Genomic DNA, 22,601 nt, shown 5'->3' with positions numbered 1-22,601 from the left:
CATTATCAGGAGAGCTGTGCAAGTGACAGGATTGTTTATTACTGGAGCAAATCGGAGATGAGGAGGCAAATTGCATTTAGCAGAGTCCTTTTTCATTAAAGCAGTAGACAGAGAAAGGTACCTTCCTAAACATGACAGAATTAGTAAAATAGCCCTTGAATTTCATTGAGGGTTAAGAGAACTGGAATTTGTGGCTTTTCTGGAGGCAGAGAACACAAATGGGTTCTGTAGATGAGCTGATGTTCAGTGACTGCTGCTGGTGCTGCCTTTTGTGCCTTGCCCTGCAGTCCTGCTCCCCCAGCCCCTCTGGGGGGCAGAGCTGTGGAACTGCAGCTGGGTGACCTTGGCTGAGGAGCAGCTTCTCCTGCAATGTCCGTGGGGTTTGGTCCTTGCACCTCCCCAGAGAGGGGCCTTGGGGGTGCCTCTGCTCTTCCCTGCCCTCCCAGCGGCACAGAAACAGCTCAATTCTGTTTCCTTTTCCTTTTTTCCCTCTCCAGCTCTGTGGCAATTTCTTACAGTTGCTACAGTGCTTTAACCATAATTTCTAGGCCACTTAAACACATTGCCTGGTGGCTTCTCACCTAACCTTCATAGAAATCATCTGTTTCTTGAGTTTAGAATCCCAGAGAATGACTCTTAACCTTGATTCACTAAGAAGTAGTGTTAATTGCAAGATCCTTGAAAAAATTAGGTTGATAATGTGGTTAATTTTAAGAAACAGCACTTTTATTTTGTGACAGAGTCACTTTTATCAGCAATAAGCTGCTGGTACTGCAGTTGTTTAAATTACTAATTACTAGTTGAAATGAAAAGACAGATTAAACATGGTCTTTTTTGTCAACAGAATTTCCTCAGGTTCAGAAACACCCTAAGAAATCTACACTGGCACAAAGCAAGGCTAAAGTATAGGAACATAGAAATATATGATAAATTAAGATTTTTATTGCATTCTCTTCTTACATTTGAGTTTGGGAAATGGAATTGGAATCTTGGGCCTGTAAAAGGCAGCAGTGACTTCCCCAACCTCAAAACCTGTACATCACATAATGGGAACTCAAATGTTAAAACTCCTGAAATAGTTGTACTTGAGTGCAGTGTGGTTGCTCAGAATCCATGACCAATAAACACCAACCCTTGCCAGACTGATGAAATAGAGTTAAATTACCCCAATTTTGTAATTATGGAGAGAGGGTCTGTGTAGGGTCAGGGATAAGTAGCTGGAGCTTTGTGCTCTAACCCAAACCAAGCCCAGCAGTTTTTATCTTGTCTGTTTTCCTGGCAGTGCTCACTGCTGGAATGTTTCATGAATGGATATTTCTGTATATGCAGTCTAAACTCCACACAACCAAAAGGAGCAATTTCTTAGTTTTAAAGTTCAGTTTGGTACCCCAGCTCCTCTTCCTGCAGCATTCCCAGTCCCAGCCTGGCTTTCCAGAAGGGAGATCTGGGGAAGGAAATTCTCTTTTCTGGGGCTGCAGGCTCCAAGTGCTGTGTGTGAGTGAGCTGGGGGCTGCTGGGGAGTGCAGAGCTTTGTGAGTGGTGCAGAATTGTCATGTTGCTGATGGATTTAGAGCATAGGCTGCTTCTCTGATCCTACAGGACCTTTTCAAATTTCACAGGAATAATGAACACAGCCTGCAGGAAAAAGTCAAAATATTTGACTCTTCATCTGCTTCCCTAAGCATTTCTGTCACATATTTTCCTTTCCATAGCTCTCCAAATGCCAGGACAGTTCAGGGTGACATAGATTATTTTCTTCATTAGTTTTTGGGTGCTGTTTTTTTGGGGGGATGGATTTTTGGTGTTACCCAGATGGATGCACACACCAAGTTTTGACTTTGATATGGGAACCAAGTGTTGGAAAGATAAACCATCATTTTTTGTAGCTGTAGCTATTTTATTTATTTGATTTGTGTCAACTCTACCTGTTAATGTTTTTGGAACACAGCAACATTGGAGGAAAGGCTGATGTTCTAGGGGCCTTTCAGGAAACAGACTTTAACATAAGAACCAGGTCACAGCTTGCTCTGTGTGTAAAAATAAACTGAAAGAGAGCAATTCATTATCTCAGCACTTGCCATGTTTTTCTTTGATCTTTCTCTAAAGCTTGCAGTGCTGTACATGGAGTATTCAGCTTTAAGGAGAGAGGCAAGTAGTTTTTATTATAGAAAAAATGCACAGTTAAAAATTAGCCAATTTTTAAATTAATCACAACATGCATTGTAGAAAGCAGAGGACAAATTACATGCTAGAAATAAAAACTAGATTTTGGTGTAAAATTATTTGATACAGTTTTGAAATTCTTTCAGAGTGAACTAAGGCTAAGTCTGTAATGTGTTTTTGTGGTATCTCAGTGTTGGAAATCGAGATGTCAGATGGAGAGACATTCTATTTTTGTTCAATTAATATCACAGAGCATTACATCAAAGCAGTAAACTCCTCTTGTATCAACAGATGCAGCAACCCTGAAGCCTATTTTCTCTCTTGTTACATTAGTGTTTAATTAAAGAAAACAACTAGTTGGAGGCAGTTACTTTCTGTGAAATGTAATGAAGATTTATTTTGTAAGTGACCTTCACTGTATTAGCTGAATCAGTAATCAGTAAAATTAATAGAATAATCAAATTAAATACAAACTCATAAATCACTGGGAATATGCTGTCAAAAATGCAGCTTTTAATATGTCCTATTGTTCCACAGCTGTATTAAAAATTGCAACTGCTGATTTCTGCCTTGATGGGGTCTGAAATGGCATTTAAAGGCTGTGGATGATGGAAGGCTACCAGGCCAAAAATTTTCACAACTGTTAATTTAGCTGTAATATGATTTGATGTCAGCAGGGCAGAGTTGAAGCTGAGTACAGTGTTGTTGCTATCTTTCAGCAAAACTTGAATTATTGGTGGAGGCAGTCGCCAGTTAATTAGAGTAATATCAGTTTAAATGTCTGTCATTTAGGGTTAATGCTATCAAAGAGTTGCCTTGTACTTCAAGTGCAGTCAAATCATCTTGAATAGTCCATTGTATGAAAGTAATGCCAGCACAATGATTTTACTTTGTTCTAAATTATTGGGGTGCCATTTAGTTGAATATTTCAGTTTCTGTATTTAAATAATTTTGGCAAGTCCTTCCTAGCTGTGTCATTTTTCATGCTAGGCTGTTCTAATAGGTGTTTTGGCTGTTTGTGATTGTTCAGCAACACAATCAAAATTCCTTTCCATTTTCATTTTAAAGGAGAACTTTTCTGCTGGCCTATGAAAACTGGTCATGCCCTCATCCCCTGGATAGCAGGCTACTCTTGGAAAGAAATAATTCACATTTTTGTGCAGCCAAGCAGCAAACTTCTTTCAAAGCACGCCGGAAAAATAAAGTGCATATATCAAAACTCCCTGGCTGTGGTTGAAGGAAAACTGTAATTAATGTTTTTAACTAAGGAATCCAGTTGTAGTTAAGTTAAATGTGCTATTCTTAAATGCAAGATATGAAATCAGCTCCTCTGAGTTGGTTTGAGATGCTGATAGCTGCTGTCAGGCAGGAGGCTGTGGATTGCAGCATTAGGGATAATAAACCCATAGCTCTGGGTTCTCTCAGTTCTTCAGTGGATGTTTAACCTTTGTGGCATCTTCAACAACCTCCAAACAGCCAAGGCTGGGGTTTTTGGGATGAATCTCTGGTTTTCCATAGGAGCAGAGGTGTTTTTAGGGAGCTGGGTGTTCCAGGTGTCCCATGGTGGTGCTGGCAGCTCCTTGGGCTGCCCCTGTCCTGCAGGTCAGAGGGGTTGTGGGACTGCTGTCCTGGAACTGCTCATCTGGCATCAGAATGACAGAATAGTGCCATTCTTGGAAGGCAGGTTTGCAAAGTGAAAGTTTTCAAGTTTATCATCTGTGAAGAGAAATCAAAATGCTTTCACTTCAAAATCACAGAATAAGAGACTGGTTTGGATTGAAGAGACCTTAAAGCTCATCCAGTTTCACCCCTGCCATGGCAGGGACACCTTCCACTGTCCCAGGGTGCTCCCAGCCCTGTCCAGCCTGGCCTTGGGCACTGCCAGGGATCCAGGGGCAGCCCCAGCTGCTCTGGGCACCTGTGCCAGGGCCTGCCCACCCTCCCAGGGAGGGATGTCTTCCAAATATCCAATCTAAACCTACCCTCCTTCAGTTTAAGGCTGTTCCCCTTGTCCCCAGTCCCTCTCCAGCTCTCCTGGAGCCTCTTCAGGCCCTGCCAGGGCTCTGAGCTCTGCCTGGAGCTTCTCCTCTCCAGGTGAGCACCCCCAGCTCTGCCAGCCTGGCTCCAGCCCTGTGACAGCTCCGTGACCTCCTCTGCTCTCCAACAGCTCTGCATCTTGCTTCTGTCAGTAAACCAGCGTTCCCAACACCTCAGAGCTTTGCCCTGCTCACCACTCAGGCTGATTGCAATTAGCAGAGCTGCACTAATGACCTGTGTTTCCCTGTTGCAGGCTGTGTGCTGTGTTTGGGGGGATCTACTGCCTCCGTCACGCCGTGCGCTGCCTGGTGCTGGACAGAGCCTCGGGCCGGTAAGGGGCACCAGCACCTTCTGTTTATACACCAAACACAGGTGAAAAATGCCTCAAGTCAATTGAAAAAAAAATGATTCTTCAGAGATCCTCCTTGGTATTAATAACACATCAACCTTGATTAAAAGTAATTTGTGTATAGGACCTCCAGAACAAGGAAAGTGGGTCTAGAATATAGAAACTAAATTAATTTCCCTGTGATATTACTACAGCTCCTGATCACCCAAGCTTGGAAGACAAATCATTTCAGCTGCCGGGGGGCTGGTGATGAGTGATGTTAGTTTTCCTTGTGGCCTTACCTACTCTAATTGATTTTCATCAGATGACAACAAAGCCCTCTGTTATTGCATTTTTAAAAATGGAGCTCACCTAAAGACTCATCAGATTAATCTTTGCTGATAATGCATGTCACTCCAAGAGAAAAGACTTTAATGAGTTTTTAGGTAGATTGTTGTCATAAACTATGCTGCTCTCTTATTCCAGAATAAATTCTTTTACAACACTATCAGGCCTGTAGGCAGGTTGAAAGTTGAGCTAAGAAAAATCAACTCAGAGTTTTTTCCATAGTGGCATTTTTCACACCTCTGTAAATTGTCATATTTCTGTTATACACATTTTATCAGATATTAGTCTAACTGCACTTTGGCTGTCTTAAAGACTCTGTTTGCAGATTAGTGCTTATAATTGAAAAGTTCAAGGTGTTTTGTAGAAAATTTAGAGAATTAATTTAGAAATGGTGTAGTACCAATGTATTAGGAGAATGAGTAGTTAAATGAGGGGGTGTGAGTTTATTTCCCAGCTCCTTTGCAATTTGTGGAGCACAGTCCTTGTAGCTGCATTTGCCATGATGTGGTCCAGTAGTAGCTGTTTTCCCTGAAACTGGATAAATTCCAGATTTTACCTTTCTGCCAGTTCCTCAAGATTCTGGAGCTCACTGCACAGCTGTAGACTTTGAGATGTAAATGTGTTTTATCAGGTGTGTTCTTCCAAATGCACAATTCATATGCAAATTAAACTGTGCCCCTTTCAGGAACTGTTGTTTATTTTAACCCTGATATTTGAACTGTTGCTGTAGGAAGTTTTTTATTCCAATAATGTTTAAATTCTTAAATTGCTCTTGCAGGGGGACAAAGCTTTTAGTTGGTAGCAACTTCCAAACCCCACTCTGTCTTAACTGGTCTATGGCACTGCTTGCCCCAGTTTCCAGCTTCTTCTGCACATCCTGAAGACCTTTGAAATCAATGTTTTCTTTATAATGTTATGTGTGTTCCACAAGAGCTGGAGTGCTGCTTTTCCATTAACCTGACTTTGTTTTGAATACAGTTTAAAAAAAAAAAAGCAGCACAAATGTCTTTTTTTAGGCTGCTTTTGGGGTTCACTTGTGCCATTTTAGAATGATAGATTTTTGAGGAGCAGAATTATTGAAATACTTCTACAGGTTTTACCAGACTTTCATTATTCCAAAAACACTGAGCTTTTAATCATGCCATTATCTGATAGTGAGTATGAAGAAGCACAACACATCCAAGATATCCATTTCCTTTATCTTCTGTTTTGTTCTTGCTGTTATCTCCTTCCTCACTGTGTATTCCCCCCCTGCACCAGCTTGTATTTCCTCTTGACTTTGGGCTTCAGTGTTTTGCCTAATAAAAATCAGCTATCAAGTTGTTAATGAGGCTATTTATGAGTTACTGAGCTTTTGAGTCAACAGACCATTAATAGTAATTGGTAAGAGGCAAATTCATATCTGGTTGTCAGTGCAGCTGGCTGTGTGCTGCAGAGCAGCTTCCCCAGGTTACAGATGGCTCACTCAGCACTGCAGAAATGCATTGTGCAGTGCTCATTACCCCTCTATGGCTCCTTTCACAGCTCTCCAGGCTGCACCCATGCCTTAAGGCAGGGAGTTTGTCTCTATTTTTAATATTCCTGGTTTAGTACCTATAAGGAAAATGCATACTTCTAGCTACAGCCTTGATTTTCTTCGAAATTTTTTTGTTAGAGTTTAATTAAAAGTCTCAGAATATCACTAAAGTTTATTCCAGCATTTTTCTAGATGTGACTAACATTGCTTTTTCACATTTTCCTACCCATGCCTGTATATACAGAGAACAGTAGATTTCATACCCAGCTCTACAATTATTTTTAACCTTTTTCTGGTCTTTTTATAATTTTTGAAAATAAGATTCAGGCAAGACAGGGTGAAAGAACAGAAATTTTAGACATCCCTATTTTAAGATTTTAGTAATGCACTTGAAAATATCTAGTTTTCATGTATGGTACGAGATCTGCTGTTTTAATAAGTTTGTAGGACATCCTGAGTTCTTGATAGAGCTGTGGTGCTCTGTTAGAAAATAAAAACCACATTGTATTTCTGAGGCTGTGGAACATGGTATTTCTGAGGCTAAGGAAAAAACCCACATTTAATGTATGATAATCTTGTTTTTCTCTGTGTTTATTGTGTGTCACTTTTTTGGGTACATGCAAAATTTCATCGTAATGGTGGGCATTTTATATTGATCACACTTCACATATGTTTCCAATTGCATAATTCTGTCTCAGAATGGAAGAGATGTGATGAATGGCCATTTATACATCTGTGATAAGAAGATAGAGCAAACAGGCAGTAATTTCCATATCTGCTGAAATACTGCAGCCTGGCTTTGGCACTGCTGCTGAGTCCATTTCAAGGATGTCGCCCTTAGTCCATTAGTTTGGATAATGAGCCCTATAAAGTACATTTATAACTCGTGGCACTGCAAGGAGATGGATTCTAATTTTCATCCTTTTATCCAGACACATTGAAAGAAGGTCAATGGAGGGTTGGCTGTGATTCATTGTCGCAACACAGATCAGATGACAGAGACCTGATAATGTCAGTGCAGGAGTGTTTGCTGCATGTGGAAGCACTGCTTGAAAGAAATTTTCTCAGCATCACCCTTTGAAGTGAAGTGGGACTGAAATGAAAAGCTCTCTCTCTCTCTCTGTTTAAAATCTTATCACACATATGACCTGCTGCTATTCCTGAACAAAGGAGAGGAAACAACACTTAGCAGCAAAATAAAATGTGTCGTTGCTTTTGCTGGCTTTGAGTGATGCAACATGACATTTAATCAACCTTTCCCCTTCCAGAATGGTTGGGGGGTGGTGGGGAAATTGTTTCATAAACAATAAGAAAGGTTATAATTAGAAATGAGCTGCAGCAACTCGACTTCCTTGTTTATTTGCAGTATTCAAATGAGAGCTCCAGGATGAAATCACTGGGATTAACAGTTAGGAGAAACTTGTTAAAGTTGCAAGTGAAACAGACATGGGATAGGATTTGAAACTGAGCAATGTTGGATGTCAAACAGGGCTTGTACTGCTGTCAGGTACCTGTTGAATTTGAAAATAGGAATATATGTAGGGACCAGATGCCTGGGAGGTCAGCATTAGAAGTCAGTGTTACAAAAACATGTTTAATAGTCACAAACCTCTTACATTACAGATGAGGACTGTGTGTCACCTTTTTTCACTTCTCATCTCAGGTTATAGGAACAGCTGGTTTACCAGAGCTGGTGGAGCTGATTGCTATTACTTATTGAGATTTGGGTTTGTAGATCATTGTAATCACAGCAGCTGACAAATAGCTTGAAGTTACAGAAATGTTGTTGATCCTAAGGCATAACTTGCAGATATTCCACAGATAAAGTTGCACTATGATAAAAGGGTAAATCTGCACATATCTCTGGCTCAGGCATTGTGTTCCTTTGGATGTTTCCCTGTGCATGCACACTTGTGTAAGTGTGTGTGAGAAAATTCACTGCTTTAAGTGAATTAAATCACTGTGTGTTAAATTGTTGAAACACTGATAAAGTTATTCAGAAAGCTTAGTTTTAAAAAAGGTGATTTTCATACCCCAAGAAAAAGTCCAGTAAAGCTAATTTGCTTTATTTATTTATGAACTAAATGTTCTGACAGTGTAGAAGAGAGCACAGATCATGGGTATAGAATCAGCAGCAGAGGTGGCTTTACTGAATATCTGTGTGCAGCCTCCTTTTTCTTTGTCTCGTGTATATGATGCAGCTTTGTATGTCATGCATAAGTGAAGCTTGTCCTTTCACAGAGAATTTTCCCCCTTAGAATCTGAAATTTGTATTCTCATTTAAGCTCACTGAATGGGTTCATTTCTGTGGTTTGCATTTCTGTCCCACTTCTATTTCTGTCCTTGTTTTGTGGAGAACATTTGTGTTGTTCTTACAGCACCAGGACTCAGTTAATCCCTTTGTGTGTCACGCAGAGATAAAGGGTGTATTTAGTCATAGACAGAGCAACTCACTCTTGGAACACTCTGATGCACTCATTTGTCAGGGAGCTTTCCCAAATCTCCTGAGTTAATTTGCTATTTAATTTGTCAAATATTATTGTCAAAACAAACTTGGTTTTTGTGAAGGTGTCTTTCTGAGAAAGAAATCCCACTCCAAAATAATTCACAGATTTATATTTACATATTATGAGGTAAGAAATGTAGAGCTAAATGCCAGTGCTGTAAGCTTACATTTTCTGTAAAAAGTGATCAGTTTATTAAAGTTGGGATGTCATTATCTGTATTGGCACTTCATATACACCAGCTAGAATGTGTCAGTCTAGGTTTTGGTGATGAGTTGAATTGGTTTAGGGGTGCACATGTTCAAGAAGTGCAATGAATTTAATGAAAGATACAAATATTGTGCTGTATAACTCAATTTTAACAACTTAGGCATGCTTTTGTTACCTTTAATCAAAATTTCTTACTGTAGTTTGTTTTTTTTTTAAACAGGTGCAAAGCTATTGTGGATCAATTTGGACAAAGAATTAGTGCCAACTATTTTATTGTGGAAGACAGTTACCTCTCAGAGAGCACATGCACCAATGTGTGTTACAGGTATGTGGCAAAACAAAAAACACAATTTCTTTAAATCATGGTGTGTAAAGTACCCTGCAAGTTAAATTGAGGAGCCATTTTTGCAGTTCAATGTTGAGCAAAGTATTTCTCTGTTAACTGGAGGATATCCTGTGTGCTTTCTATAGTCAGGTTTTCTTTAGTTGTCATTGAAATCAGATTTCCCCTTTCCATATACCAAATCCAAGAGCTCTAAATGTGTTGGGAATTTCATATTTGCTAAAATGTGTTTGGGAGGTGAAGGTGCCAGTTGCTGTCCCTGCTTTAAATTTCCTCAGCTTTAGACAAGTCCTAGAGTTCCTTGATTTCTGTGATTTGCTTGTTGCTGCAGAAGCCCTGGGCATGTCCTGCCTGTGTCAGAGCAGGGCAGGGGAGGATCAGCAGATCCTCTGCTTCAGCAACAGGCAAAATATCCCACTAAGAATCATAGTAATAAAGGTTACAAAGTGACATGGCCCTGGTATTACCAAAACTAAGATTCTAAATTGCTATTTTTACATCTTTGTTTTCATTTTGCATAATTAAATGAATTATATCATAATTCTTTTATTGAATTGTAGGCAGATCTCCAGGGCAGTCCTCATTACAGATCAGTCTGTATTGAACACAGACTCAGAGCAGCAGGTACACACCAATTCTGTATCACTTGTCTCATGTGTTAATGTTTAGTTGTTGGTAGGAATTAAGTCTCCTTAATTCAGTTTTGTTTGTGCTTGAATCAAGATCTTTACTGAGCTCTCTGTACTGGCAATTCTTTAATTTGTTTTAGTGTATATAAAACTATTAAAAATTTTAGTTAAGCTTAGTTCAATGACTGGGATTTTTCTTGCTTGGTTCACACTATAATTAATATAATTTCTAAGCTGCTCTCTTTAATTTTAGTTTTGCTTGCTTTTTAATAAACTGTTACCCTTACTATTCTGTTAATTATTTATCTGGTCTGAACTTTGTTCCAAGTTCCTTTATTTTTCTTAAACATTCCTTTTTCTGTTTGAAGTTCTCGTTCACTTTAAAATGCATCTTTAGATCTGCTTTGTCAGTCTTTGCAGTCCTTCATTTTAGAGCATATTAATCAGAGTTGTGTTTGTTCTGTCTTAATAAACTAGAAAACCAAACTCTAATTGCAGTTCCTTTTGACCTGTAGTGAGGATGCTGCTGCTGTCACACCCCCAGGCCCTGTGCTGTCCCTCAGGCCCTGTTTCTGTCCCAGGTGTCCCCGTGCTGTCCCTCAGGCCCTGTTTCTGTCCCAGATGTCCCTGTTTCTGTCCCAGGTGTCCCTGTGCTGTCCCTCAGGCTCTGTTTCTGTCCCTGTGCTGTCCCTCAGGCCGTGTTTCTGTCCCAGGTGTCCCCGTGCTGTCCCTCAGGCCCTGTTTCTGTCCCAGGTGTCCCTGTTTCTGTCCCAGGTGTCCCTGTGCTGTCCCTCAGGCCCTGTTTCTGTCCCAGGTGTCCCTGTGCTGTCCCTCAGGCCCTGTTTCTGTCCCAGGCCCTGTTTCTGTCCCAGGTGTCCCTGTGCTGTCCCTCAGGCCCTGTTTCTGTCCCTGTGCTGTCCCTCAGGCCCTGTTTCTGTCCCAGGTGTCTCTGTGCTGACCCTCAGGCCCTGTTTCTGTCCCAGGTGTCCCTGTGCTGTCCCTCAGGCCCTGTTTCTGTCCCAGGTGTCTCTGTGCTGTCCCTCAGGCCCTGTTTCTGTCCCAGGTGTCCCTGTGCTGTCCCTCAGGCCCTGTTTCTGTCCCAGGTGTCTCTGTGCTGACCCTCAGGCCCTGTTTCTGTCCCAGGTGTCCCTGTGCTGTCCCTCAGGCCCTGTTTCTGTCCCGGGTGTCCCTGTGCTGTCCCTCAGGCCCTGTTTGTCCCTGTGCTGTCCCTCAGGCTCTGTTTCTGTCCCGGGTGTCCCCGTGCTGTCCCTCAGGCCCTGTTTCTGTCCCAGGTGTCCATCCTGACGGTGCCTCCCCTGGAGCCGGGCAGAGCAGCCGTTCGTGTCATCGAGCTCTGCTCCTCCACCATGACGTGCATGAAGGACACCTGTAAGTAAAGGCGATTTTCCCTCTGGCTCTGGCAGCTCTGGAGCACAACTGAAAACCTCTGGGTGTTGTTCCTCTGCTGCACAGAATATGGGGAGCCCTGGCTGCCTGCTGTCATGGGGCTTCATGGGCTCATTTTCACTTACACAGGAATAAATCCTCCTTCAGGAGATAAAAATAATAATCCAAAGCACATGGATCTTTCTGGTAATCTGTCATTTGGTTTTTTTTGAAAATGGGCTCCCTTAGCTGAACTACTAAATGGAAATACCTGAACTACAATATATTTGGGAGCCTTTTACTTTCTGAAAGGATTCTGTTGGTGGTGTTTTATGTGAACTTGAAATAATTGAGCAGTAAAATATTCGTTTGGGATATTTATTGAAATAGAGTTAGAAGTTACCTTACCTGATTCTTTTTAACAAGAAAGAAGTAACTGTAATAATAATAAATTTATTTTGCTGTTAAAGAGGGTTGAACTAAGTTCTTTGAGTATGAAAGAAGAGTAAAGGCTTAAGTCATTCAAAGTTATATCTCCTACTAAATAATAGTAAAAAATATAGGCATGTAATTAATTAATACCTTAGTGCTATAAAACATATTGTTAATATTTATCATTTAAATAGCTGATTTCTTTTTATTAAGGGTTCATAAGATATATACAGCAAGAAGTGGAACTAATGAAAGATTGATGTTCTATGGATCTAAAGTATTAGTTTCAGGAGGATTTTTATGGTGCTGAAATATTAAGGTTTCTGTTATTTACTTTTCTCCATCAATTCCTTTCATTTCAGAAGAGTAGGTACTGCCTTCCTTAATGAAATTTGTCTTCATATATTGAAATAATAAAGTTCTATATTAAGCATAGCTGAGTTCCAGTTATGGGACATATTTCATAATTTTTTAAAAAACTTTTACATCATTATCTGTAAATGGGTTTTAACCTGACTGATTTCTCCTTGGAACAATTATTTAAGATAAGTATACAAATACATCTACTCTTTGATCACAGTGCACAAATGACAGGCACATCATCTGTATTGCCACTTGAGTGGAACCAAACTCCTTCACTTGCCCTAAAAATGGAGACTGTAATGATGAAACCAGGAACTGAGCTCATCGTTCTTCCTGCTGGGAGAATTACTTGAAGACAAATGTTGGCAACCACTGTAACTAATGCAGTTATACCTGAGTAAATCAAATATAATCAAAATATAAACTGATGACTGTGACTCATAACCATAACCCTAAAGATAATAAAAAAGATTTTATAGAAAGTAAATGATGTGAACTTTAGTGATTTATAGCTGGGTTTTTTGAGGAAAGAAGAGATTTTATATTATAGTGTTTGGGATTGGAAGCATCTAGTTAAGGTTAGGGGGAGACTTTGATCATCACCACCCTTTTCCTTATTTTTGTATATATTCCTTCAGACAGAAGGTTTGGTCTGGACTGAATAAAAAACTGAATATTAATGTTTGAATAGAATCTGTATGTGTGCAACCTGAAAGCAGAGGAGCAGGAAGGGTTAAATCTGTGTTCCTGACAGAGCCAGGGTCAAGATCTGAGTGAGGTACTGGGAAATAATGACAACAAATACAGCCAGACTTCAGGGAGAAGAGACAAAAATGTCATCTAGGTTTAAAATAACACCAGAGCTGGGCACTGCTTTTAAATGGATCAGAAATTTACAGTACTGAAGAAAAATCAGTTTAAACTTTGTACAGTGTTAAATTCTTTCAGGATTCTTTGATGGAGACTTCTCTGGTGAGAAGTTTCCAGGAGCAAATGAGTCCAGCAAGGTGAATTTATGAAAAGCTTTAAGGTGAAGCTTTTAAATGAATGAATGGCTGGAAAATCAGGTGGGGTGAAGCAGCTGGTTCTGGATCTGAGCAGGGAAACAGAATAAATGAAGGAATAGTTCAGCAATAGTCCCTCCCATCTAAGAAGTGGATGAATAAAATGTTGTACAAAGGATTGCACAGTCATAGTGTGCATCATGGGAGTGACTTGGAGAGTTCTCAGGTGTTCCCAGAGAATTTCTCTGTGTGCTGTACATACACTGTATGTCCATGGTACTTCCCTGGCTTAAAGGAAGGGGTTTTGTCAAGAATTGTGATTTCTAAAAGCCTGCTGTGCCTTTTGAAAGTTGTAAATGTTGTTTATCTGTCTGTGTGTTGGTGATTGGAATTAGTTTGTGTTCTCTTTTCCCAGATTTAGTCCATCTAACCTGTCCATCAACTAAAACTGCAAGGGAAGATTTAGAGCCTGTTGTACAGAAGTTATTCAATCTAAATACAGAAAAAGGTAAAAATAAATAAATTAGATACTATGATACAATCTTTCATAAATACAATTCACTGTAGTAGCTGTTCCTGACTGCTTCAGCTGTGGTTTAACTTCAGTATCCAAGGACATGACCATAAGTGTCTGGGACCTTTTTATTTTTCACACTTTCTTTTTTCCATGGAACATATTTGCTGTTCAGCACATTGTTGAAAGGTGCAGTAGGGAAATTTAGTATTTTGAAATTGTGGAAGCTTCTTGGGTTGTTTTTGTCCCTTATTTTCAGGCTGTTGCTCAGCCCCTTGTCTTCAAGTGTTTCCTTGTTTGCTGTTTGAATTGAAATTTTTCTGGATTCTGCTGTAAGCAGTGGAACCATCAAGTTGTTCTAGATTGAAATCACAAAGATAGATTTCCAATAATGAACTACTTGGCCCTAAATTCAAGAAAAACCTTGGCTACTTTTTGAACTTTGGCCTTGAGATGGACAATCCCACACCCCAGAGGAGGACAGCTGCTGCTGGATCAGAAGGAAATTGTTCCTGAAATACCTGGGCTAATTCCACAAAAGTTTTTGAAATTTAATCCTGAGATCTGACTGGATCCATATTTGTGGTAAATATTCACAGAGTGGGTGATGTGCATGTGGGAGATGCTGCTGTGCTCCAACCCTGGCAAACAGAGTTCCAATCCAGTGTGCCCCTGCTGCAAGGCAATAAATCACATTTCTGAGAGGAAACAGTGCTCAGCTCCCACTGACAGGGGTAAATGCAAGTTACTGAGACATGGGAGTACTTTATAATACTCATAATTGGTTTGCTTGTAATATTTAGAAAACAACTTAGATTTGTAAATAGAAAACTTTATTAGACTGGAGAGTTGCAAACATTTCTCATTCGTAGATGTGTTAACTTAAAGCCTTCTAATTTTCACCTTTTAATATTTCACTCCCCTCTTCAATTTTCAAGACAGTGCCATGTGTTTCAAAGACCTGGTGAAGAGAAGATCAGCTTAGTGTCTCTAATCATTTGGGGAGGGGTAGCATTAATCTTCATGTTTGAAGTGATCCAGGTTGGAAATGATAGATTGTTTAGAGGCTGACTGAAATTCTTCTGTAGGAACTCTGTGATCATTGGGGTCCTCAGGTGCACTGAGGCACTGAGAAGCCACTTTTCCCTGACACATAGGCCTTTTTATCATCAGGATGAGGTAGTGGTCGTATTTTAATTAAAATGTCAGAACAAATACTGTTGGAGTTATTGAAAATGAATCACCAGATAAAGTGAGCACTGGGCCATGGCAGGTCAAAGAGGCAAAGTCACCTGGAGAAGAGGACTCCATTCATTTTCCTGCCTAAATGAGGAAGAAGTAACTTTTATGAGCAATGTGAACTTTTAAATATATTAAAGAGCATCTTGCCCTGTATTAAGGCTCAGACTTTCACAGGCTGATGAATCTAATTTATATTTCAAACTGTTCAGTATGGGTAGCACCTATTTTTTTAACTATTTGACAGTTATGAAAAGATACTGAAGGAATAGCATAGATTTATCTCTTTTTTTTTTTTTTTTTTGTAATTCAGCTGCTTTAAAATACTGTTTTGAATGCCATAGTTATCAAGAAGTTTTTTTCCTTGGAAAGAAGTAAATCTCACAAGGTCTTTTACAAGCTTCATTTACTTTAGAGGAGGTAAAATACAAGAAAGGGGACAGCAAATATTCCAAATAGTATCTATTAAGCCCAGATTCTGTGTTGTGTGTTCCCCAGTGCTCTGTTCAAAAGTGACCTTCATATTTCCAGAGGTTTTTCTGCCTCTGTGTACAGAGGGATCACAGGAATGTGCAAAGTACAGCAGGGAGGGACAGAGCATGAGCAAGGAAGTTGAGTTTGTGATAATTCTGTATTCTTGATGAGTATTGCAGCACAGTACCAGCCTCAGTAAGTGTAGATAAATACACATTAGACATTTATTTTCATTCAGCAGCACTGCCACAATTACAGATTCTCTGTAGAAAGGTAAAATATGAACCCATCAGAATATCTGTGCACAGGAGTGCAGTGCCTGTGAGCTGGCAGAGCCCAGGCAGGACTTGCTGTCTGTCAGTGCTCTGGCAGTTTATCCCAGTGAAGGAGATCATGTGAGAGGTGTTAAATTTAAACCAGGCTTAAATTTAAACCAGGTAGGGTGCTGGCAGTGACAGCTGCTGCTGGTGTGGTGGAGGGTGTGCAGAGAGTGGAGTGTGCATAGCTGTGCTTGGAAAGGAAAGGGAAAGAATGATGGAGGAGAACCTCACAAAGTTAAATTATTGACTTTTTGAAGAACAAAAATACTTTATTGCAGTAATTCCATGGTAAAAATTTGATTTCCGGTGTGCTAAATTACATATGTACCTTATCACAGAACAACACTGATTACTGCAAACACTCCTTTTCCTTTTCAGAGACTGAAAATGAAGAACTGCAGAAACCCAGAGTCCTCTGGGCAGTCTACTTCAACATGAGAGATTCCTCAGGAGTTGAGAGGAGTTCCTATGCTGGCTTGCCCTCCAATGTTTATGTCTGCTCTGGGCCAGACTCTGCTTTGGGGAATGACTGTGCTGTCAAACAGGTTGGGCAGAGCAGATTTTGGTTGCAGAACTTTAATTCTAAAGAAATAAGTCCAATACAGTCTGGGTTATTTTGCTATACAAAAATTTACATGATAACTCTGCTAAAATTATAAAACTAGGTAGATGGAGACATCAGGAAATAGTCACAGTCTTTCAACTGGAAGGTAAAAGAGGAGGTACAGTACAAAGCAAAGCCAGAAAATCCTGTCTGCAGCTCACGTGGGAAGGATCACCAAAGAGGTTCAGTACTTGCAGGACACAATCCCAAACCAGAAACTTACTGGGGAAAAACCCAGCACAATTCCTAATGAGGTAGATCAGGCCTGCTGCCTCAGCTTTCCTTCTCTTTGCCTTGGTATCACTGCATTAAAGAATTTCCTTTTCAGAGACCCCCTGGGTAAGGAAGGAACAAATTCCTGGGCAGAGCTGCCCCAGCAGCCCCTGTGCTGTCAGGGCACTGCCAGACAGGAGAACCCTTCACAGCTTTGGAGGATTAAGTGGCACTAGGCATTTTTAAAGCTGTGTTTTTAATAGCCATGTTCAGACAATGTGCATGCCATCTTCCAGCCAGTTGCAGGATTTTTTATGACTAAGTCATAAACCTCTTAAAAATAAGGTTTTGAAGTGGAAAGGCTGACATAGCCTGAGCTGCAGGGTCAGAACAGTGTCATTAAGGGCTAATAGTATCCTTCATTTTGCTTTACAAGGCAATAATTTGCCTCTCAGAGGGATAAAGACCTGTAAAGACAAAAAATAATGCAAGACAATTATTATGGTAGCAGTTTTAAATTGTAAATGAGTTCCTTTCTAAATTTAATTTTTTCAGACTGTTATTTAAAACAGGGCATGTTCTGATTTTAACATTTCTAACATTCAGGTTTGTCTTCCCTTAAGAAGTTTTCTTCTTACCATGAACAATGATGGGATAGATCAGGTCCTGTTTAAGTATTCTTGGTGCTTTATTCAGCCTTTATGTTCAATCTGTTGGCCATCAGTGAGGGAGATGCTGAGCAGATCTCTGAGGAGGAACCATGAAGAGCCTGAATCACTTTTTAGCCAAACTAGGGAGAGGCTGCATTTCTTTGAACCTGACTTAAATTTTGTAACAAATGGTCACAAACCAAGTTAAAGTGGAAAATACTTCAGTGTAACCATGTTTATAATTGGAAGTGGTGTGTGAGAGCAAAGTGAAGAGGAGACTGAGGATGAAGCAGGAGTCACACCATGCAGGACCTTGCAGACAAGAGGAGGAGGGAAATAGCTCCAAGTTGGTGTGTCCTCCACTCCCAAATCACTCTCACCCTCCCAGGAATGGGATGGCAATCTCCAAACAGGAGATATTTGCAAACTCATGGATCAGAACAGCTTAAAAAAACCCATTGTGTGTATTAGTCTTAAAGATAGCTTGGGGAATTATATCTGATTTCTCTAATCATATTGGGATCAGTGTTTTAGTGATACTTGCTGTGATTTATTTTCTTCATTACCATCAGTATTACTGAATTTGTTTGTCATGCTGTGTGATTGCACTGCTGGTCCATTGTTGGCAGGGCAGGACCACAGACAACTCTCCATCCACACCTCATTTCCAAATCCCTGCCCTCTTGTTTTATTGCAGTTCTGTGTTCAGTTCCTGGAGTGATACTGAATTCATGCTGATGGTTGCATTTACTTGCCCTGAGGACAGGCTAAATGAAATGAAGATGCCATTTATGATCTTTTCAAACTCCCTATGTGTGGATCTAGTAAAGCATCTGGCTTCCAGTTTTCTGTTTTCACTGCTGCAACCTGACATGAATTATTAGGAGCTAGAGTAATATATTCCCTGGCATATTTCAGACTTCTGAGGCATCTTCATGGTCAGGAGAGGATGTACTAAAACTGTCAGGCCAATATTTGTCCTTTAACCTGTTTATTTGCTATATCTGGAAGGATTTCAGAGTTAAGCAGGTGTTGGTACTTTGGTCGTGGTCCCTGTACAAGTTGCTGTGAAAGTCCCCACAGTTTATCCACAAGTTGGGATGCAGAAAAACAGGAACAGAATTGAGTTTTATTCAGCTCCAACTTACTGGAGTTGCCATGCAAGGGCTTTACATGCCTGTGTCTTAATGCTGGGTTCAACTGGACACACATTTCTCAGTTGATGCTACTAAATATTGAAGAAACTATTGTCTAATACCTTGGAATTATAGACAGGAGTTTTAAATAAACCACAGATGTATGGGGATGTATTTTCAGTGGTAATGTTTCACTGGATAAGAGTAGTTCTGAGCTGGGCAAGGTTTAAGCTGTTCAGAAAAGGGGAAATAGAAATTTTTTGCAGTTTTTTTAATTTAATGAGGAAACCCATCTAGCCATGATATGGATTGTACATGTGTACAATTCCCTGGGTTCCTTTGAAATGGATTCCTCTCTCTGGAAAGAGCCAAGACCTTTCCCATGCTTTGCCTTGGACTGCAGCTAGGGATGGTTTTATAGTGCAAGAGATCAGTTTGCTTCCAGAAAAATCCTCTTTCTTGTTCTCAGTGCTACACAGAATGGCCAGCATTTTTTACAAAGCCCTATGCTGTGACTTCCTAGTAGAACAATGTAAAAAGATAAATTGCTTTTTGTCTTTCGAGGTCTGCAAGAAGGAATGGATTTCCCATGTGTTTACAATACTGTCAAAGCACTAAATCACTATTGATTTGAAAGAACGCAGGTTAATCTTAAATATCTGTAAAATATTGCCTCAGGCTGTAACATTTCAAGGTAAAGTTTATGTTATTCTTCTTTTTCCTGAATAGGCTGAGACTATTTTCAGAGAAATGTTTCCAGCAGAGGAGTTTTGCCCCCCACCACCGAATCCAGAAGATATTATTTATGATGAAGATGAGATTGAGCCAGAAGAGTCTGGATTGAATAATTCACCAGAGGCAAAGCCTGAAACCTCAGCTGAGGAGAGCAGTAGTGAGGGTGGTGCTGCTGTTACAAAGGAAGAATGAATGAATGAGTGAATGAATGAATGAACAGTGTTCTCTTAGGAGAAGAGCAGGTAGACCCAAACTAGGACATAAGGGAGGAAGGGTAAGAAAAAGAGGTTTAAAACCCCCAGAGATGTGTTATTTGACATTGCCTTACTTTCCTTAGCTTGGATCATTTTTTAAAGTTGTTTCATTAGTAGCTGAGACACTTCTAAACAGTCACAGATCCACCAGATCCAGTGGGGTTTGTAGCTAAACAGAAATACAGAATGAGGCATCTGAATTGAAAGTGCTAAAATAGGATTCATGATTTATTGAGATAATTTGGTTTTGTTTTACATCTTGGAAAGAATCCTCCATCTTTTAAAGAAGAAGTCAAAACTAAGCAAAAAGAAAAAAGTGCAAGTTTGTTTGCCAGTTAGAAAATGATTTCTACTGAAAATCCTTGGATCTCTGCTAATTAAGCAGCTGAAGGTGAGGCTCACCATCTGTCCTTCACAGTGGCCTTATGAATGGAATTTAAAGGCAATAATATTGACAGTTCTGCAGTGGCTTTATTGTATGGTTTGGAAACTGTTGCCATAATCAAGTAGGAAATGTAATCCAGCAGATGTTCCTCACATGGGATTATTTTACATTCAGTTTTTTTTAGTAAGACCTAACAGATGACACATTTTCTCCAGTGACTTCATTTACTGGAGTCAGGAAAATGGCAGAATTTAAACTTAATGCCAGATTTCCCAGCAGAATTCAGTCATAAATGGAGCATTCCTGTTCTTAGTCTCCCTGGATTTGTTGCACAGTTTGGGCTTTTAGTAAGCCAATAGTTACTTTTTGAAGTTTAGGGTCTGAGAAGTTTAAATGACCATCAGCTGAGGGGGTGTGTGGTGGAGAGAAGGTTCAACTGATAATTCCAAAGGTTTGTATTGATCCCAGTTAATAGATTAAAGTTAGTGTAAACTATGCATTTTGTAATGATAAACCATGAAGCATTTATACAATAAAATGTATTGAACTATTTATAAACCTAGTTTGTATGAAAAAACTACCAAATGAGAAAGCTGCTGTAAATGACCATGTTTAACTTGCACTTCTTCTGAACCATGCTTGAAATCAGATCTGAAAAGTATTTCTCATGTACTTAATTATTTACTTTAAAATGCACACCCAGTAGATCAGTAGTATCTCTAGAGCTGATGAGTTGGGGTTTAAACTTCTTCATGAGGGTAGAGCCAGTTCCAGGAGTGCTTAAATACTGTAAGTAAATCAAAAATGCCACTGAGTCCTGAACATTGAGCTCTGCCTGGCCCTGCCACAGCCAGGCTGCTGTACAGCCCTGTGGTGCCTGTGCCTGCCCTGAGCCTGGCTCCAGGCCAGCAAGGGGAATTGATTTATTTTTTTACAGCATAACTGATACTGTTCTCTTTGTCCTGCATGGTGCCCACTGTCCAGTCTGCATTTCAGGGTTAGTGTTTGCTCCTGTGTTGGGTAGGTACTGGTGTGTGTGTGTGTCTGTGTGTGCATAATCCAGAGTGCTGACACAAACACGTGGCTGGAATGGTCCCAGTGTTCAGCAGCTGTAACCTCTGGATGCTTGTGATTGAGCAGTTATTTATATATATAAATATATCTATTAATGAGCAGGCTGCCTCTTCATTTAGCTGTAATTTCTCTGTATTGGGAAGCATGGGGGTGTATGATTTTATTTAACATCTGCAGATCTGTAAAAAGAGCTGACTGGAGGGACCCATCCCTGTCTCACAAAAACAGGGATCATAGCTGAATCTCTCATCTGTGTTTACAAGGAAATCTCTTGATGAAAATTAAAGGTTTGCTTGCAAGTTCGTGGTCCTGTGTTTTCTTTCAACTTTTTTTCAAAGCAAACCAGTTCACTTTTAGCTGGGGTTTCCTGAGGATTCTCTGGGCTGCTCCCAGCATGAGGACACCTGTAATTGCCAATATGGGCACCTGGTTATCAAGTTCTATCAATTGATGTCTGAGTGCTCTTGTCCATGTGAAGCCAGGTTTGGGAATGGCTCAGGTTTGATCTGAGATCTGATGGAATGATGAACACATTGCAGGTATGACTTTCCACTACATTGATTGCTTAAAAACTGTTTTCATGTCTCTTTCATAGGGGGAATGGAAACATTAAATGTTTTTCCTATGGTACTTGGGTACCCAATAGCTCACTTGCAGGAGCAGTAGATCAGACTGTTGATGCTGGTTTTTTACAGAAATCATGCTCTGAACTGCATTTTGTTCTTTCTTTAAATGATGTAAGCATGCAAAGTGAGGGTTAGGCTGATTTGAAGTCGTTTTTAAGGCTTGTCATACAGGATGTATTCAAAAGATAACATGACTTTTTAAAAACTGGCAATTTATCTGTAGGATTATTAATAAATCAAGTTAAAGAAAGATAAGGTTAATTGAATTTTTAAACAAGTAGCTGTATTATCCTTCAAGCACCTTGGAGCTCATACAATATTCACACCTTCTTTTTCCTAAGGAGTGCTTTGATATGTTTGAATTCTTTTTTTAATGAGTACTTTCTTTTTAAGTTGGTTAATTGGATTAACCCTTCATGTTCAGAGAGTCCATTTGATGCCATTTTCCCTCCTGTGGCAGTGCCTGGGCTGTGGGAGTGCAGGTGGTTACAGCTCCTTTGGAGGCATTTCCAGCCTGGAAGCTGCTTCGTCTGCTTTTTGTGCTGCTGATGATGCTTAGGGCCATTTGACAGGTAATCATTAGAACCTGGATCCTTGCAGACTATGGGGTCTTTTCTCCCATCATTGCAGGGGGATTTATGTGGGCAACTCCTATTAATGTTAATGGGACTTGCATGTGTAAATCCTCCTTGCATCAATGGGAAAATTGACCCCTGAAACAAAATATCTGCCTGTTGGACTTGCTGATTCAGAAACATGCAGGCACTGCCTCTGCCCTGTGTGCTGGGGCATGTGCAGCTTCACTGGAATGCTCTGGGGGAGTTTTCAGCATTTTCTCTTTTACATTGTATTTTATATTTTCCATGGACTGAATCTTGTCAGAGTTGCCCCAGTGATTCTCTGTGTAGCTGGGAAATGCAATTTCCCTTTCCATCCTGAGCAGCTTGCACAGCTCCTTGGATTGGATCTCATTTTATTTCAGCCCCCTCTAAATCTTTTTGCTTCAGCAGTGTGAGTTGCAACAGCTTAATTTCAAGAATAATTTGCTAGTGATGTATTGATTAATGACAAGTCAGAAGTATTAATGTACTGTTTTCACACAATAAGAGACTGG

General features: G+C 40.1%; 1 protein-coding gene across 1 annotated transcript in view; it reads left to right on the top strand.

Annotated features, from left to right (window-relative positions):
* CHM (CHM Rab escort protein) overlaps positions 1 to 21,160 on the top strand; it is a 54,694-nt gene extending 33,534 nt beyond the window's left edge. The window contains exons 9-15 of the mRNA XM_074551745.1: positions 4,454 to 4,531; positions 9,327 to 9,431; positions 10,010 to 10,073; positions 11,371 to 11,467; positions 13,679 to 13,771; positions 16,189 to 16,355; positions 19,143 to 21,160. Of these exons, the coding sequence (XP_074407846.1) occupies positions 4,454 to 4,531; positions 9,327 to 9,431; positions 10,010 to 10,073; positions 11,371 to 11,467; positions 13,679 to 13,771; positions 16,189 to 16,355; positions 19,143 to 19,340 (802 nt within the window). The 3' untranslated portion in view covers positions 19,341 to 21,160. The remainder of the gene's footprint in view (positions 1 to 4,453; positions 4,532 to 9,326; positions 9,432 to 10,009; positions 10,074 to 11,370; positions 11,468 to 13,678; positions 13,772 to 16,188; positions 16,356 to 19,142) is intronic.
* The last annotated feature ends 1,441 nt before the right edge of the window (positions 21,161 to 22,601 follow it).

Source organism: Zonotrichia albicollis, chromosome 14 (assembly GCF_047830755.1).
Source record: "Zonotrichia albicollis isolate bZonAlb1 chromosome 14, bZonAlb1.hap1, whole genome shotgun sequence".
NCBI lineage: Eukaryota > Metazoa > Chordata > Aves > Passeriformes > Passerellidae > Zonotrichia > Zonotrichia albicollis.
This window is presented reverse-complemented; position numbering and strand designations above follow the sequence as displayed.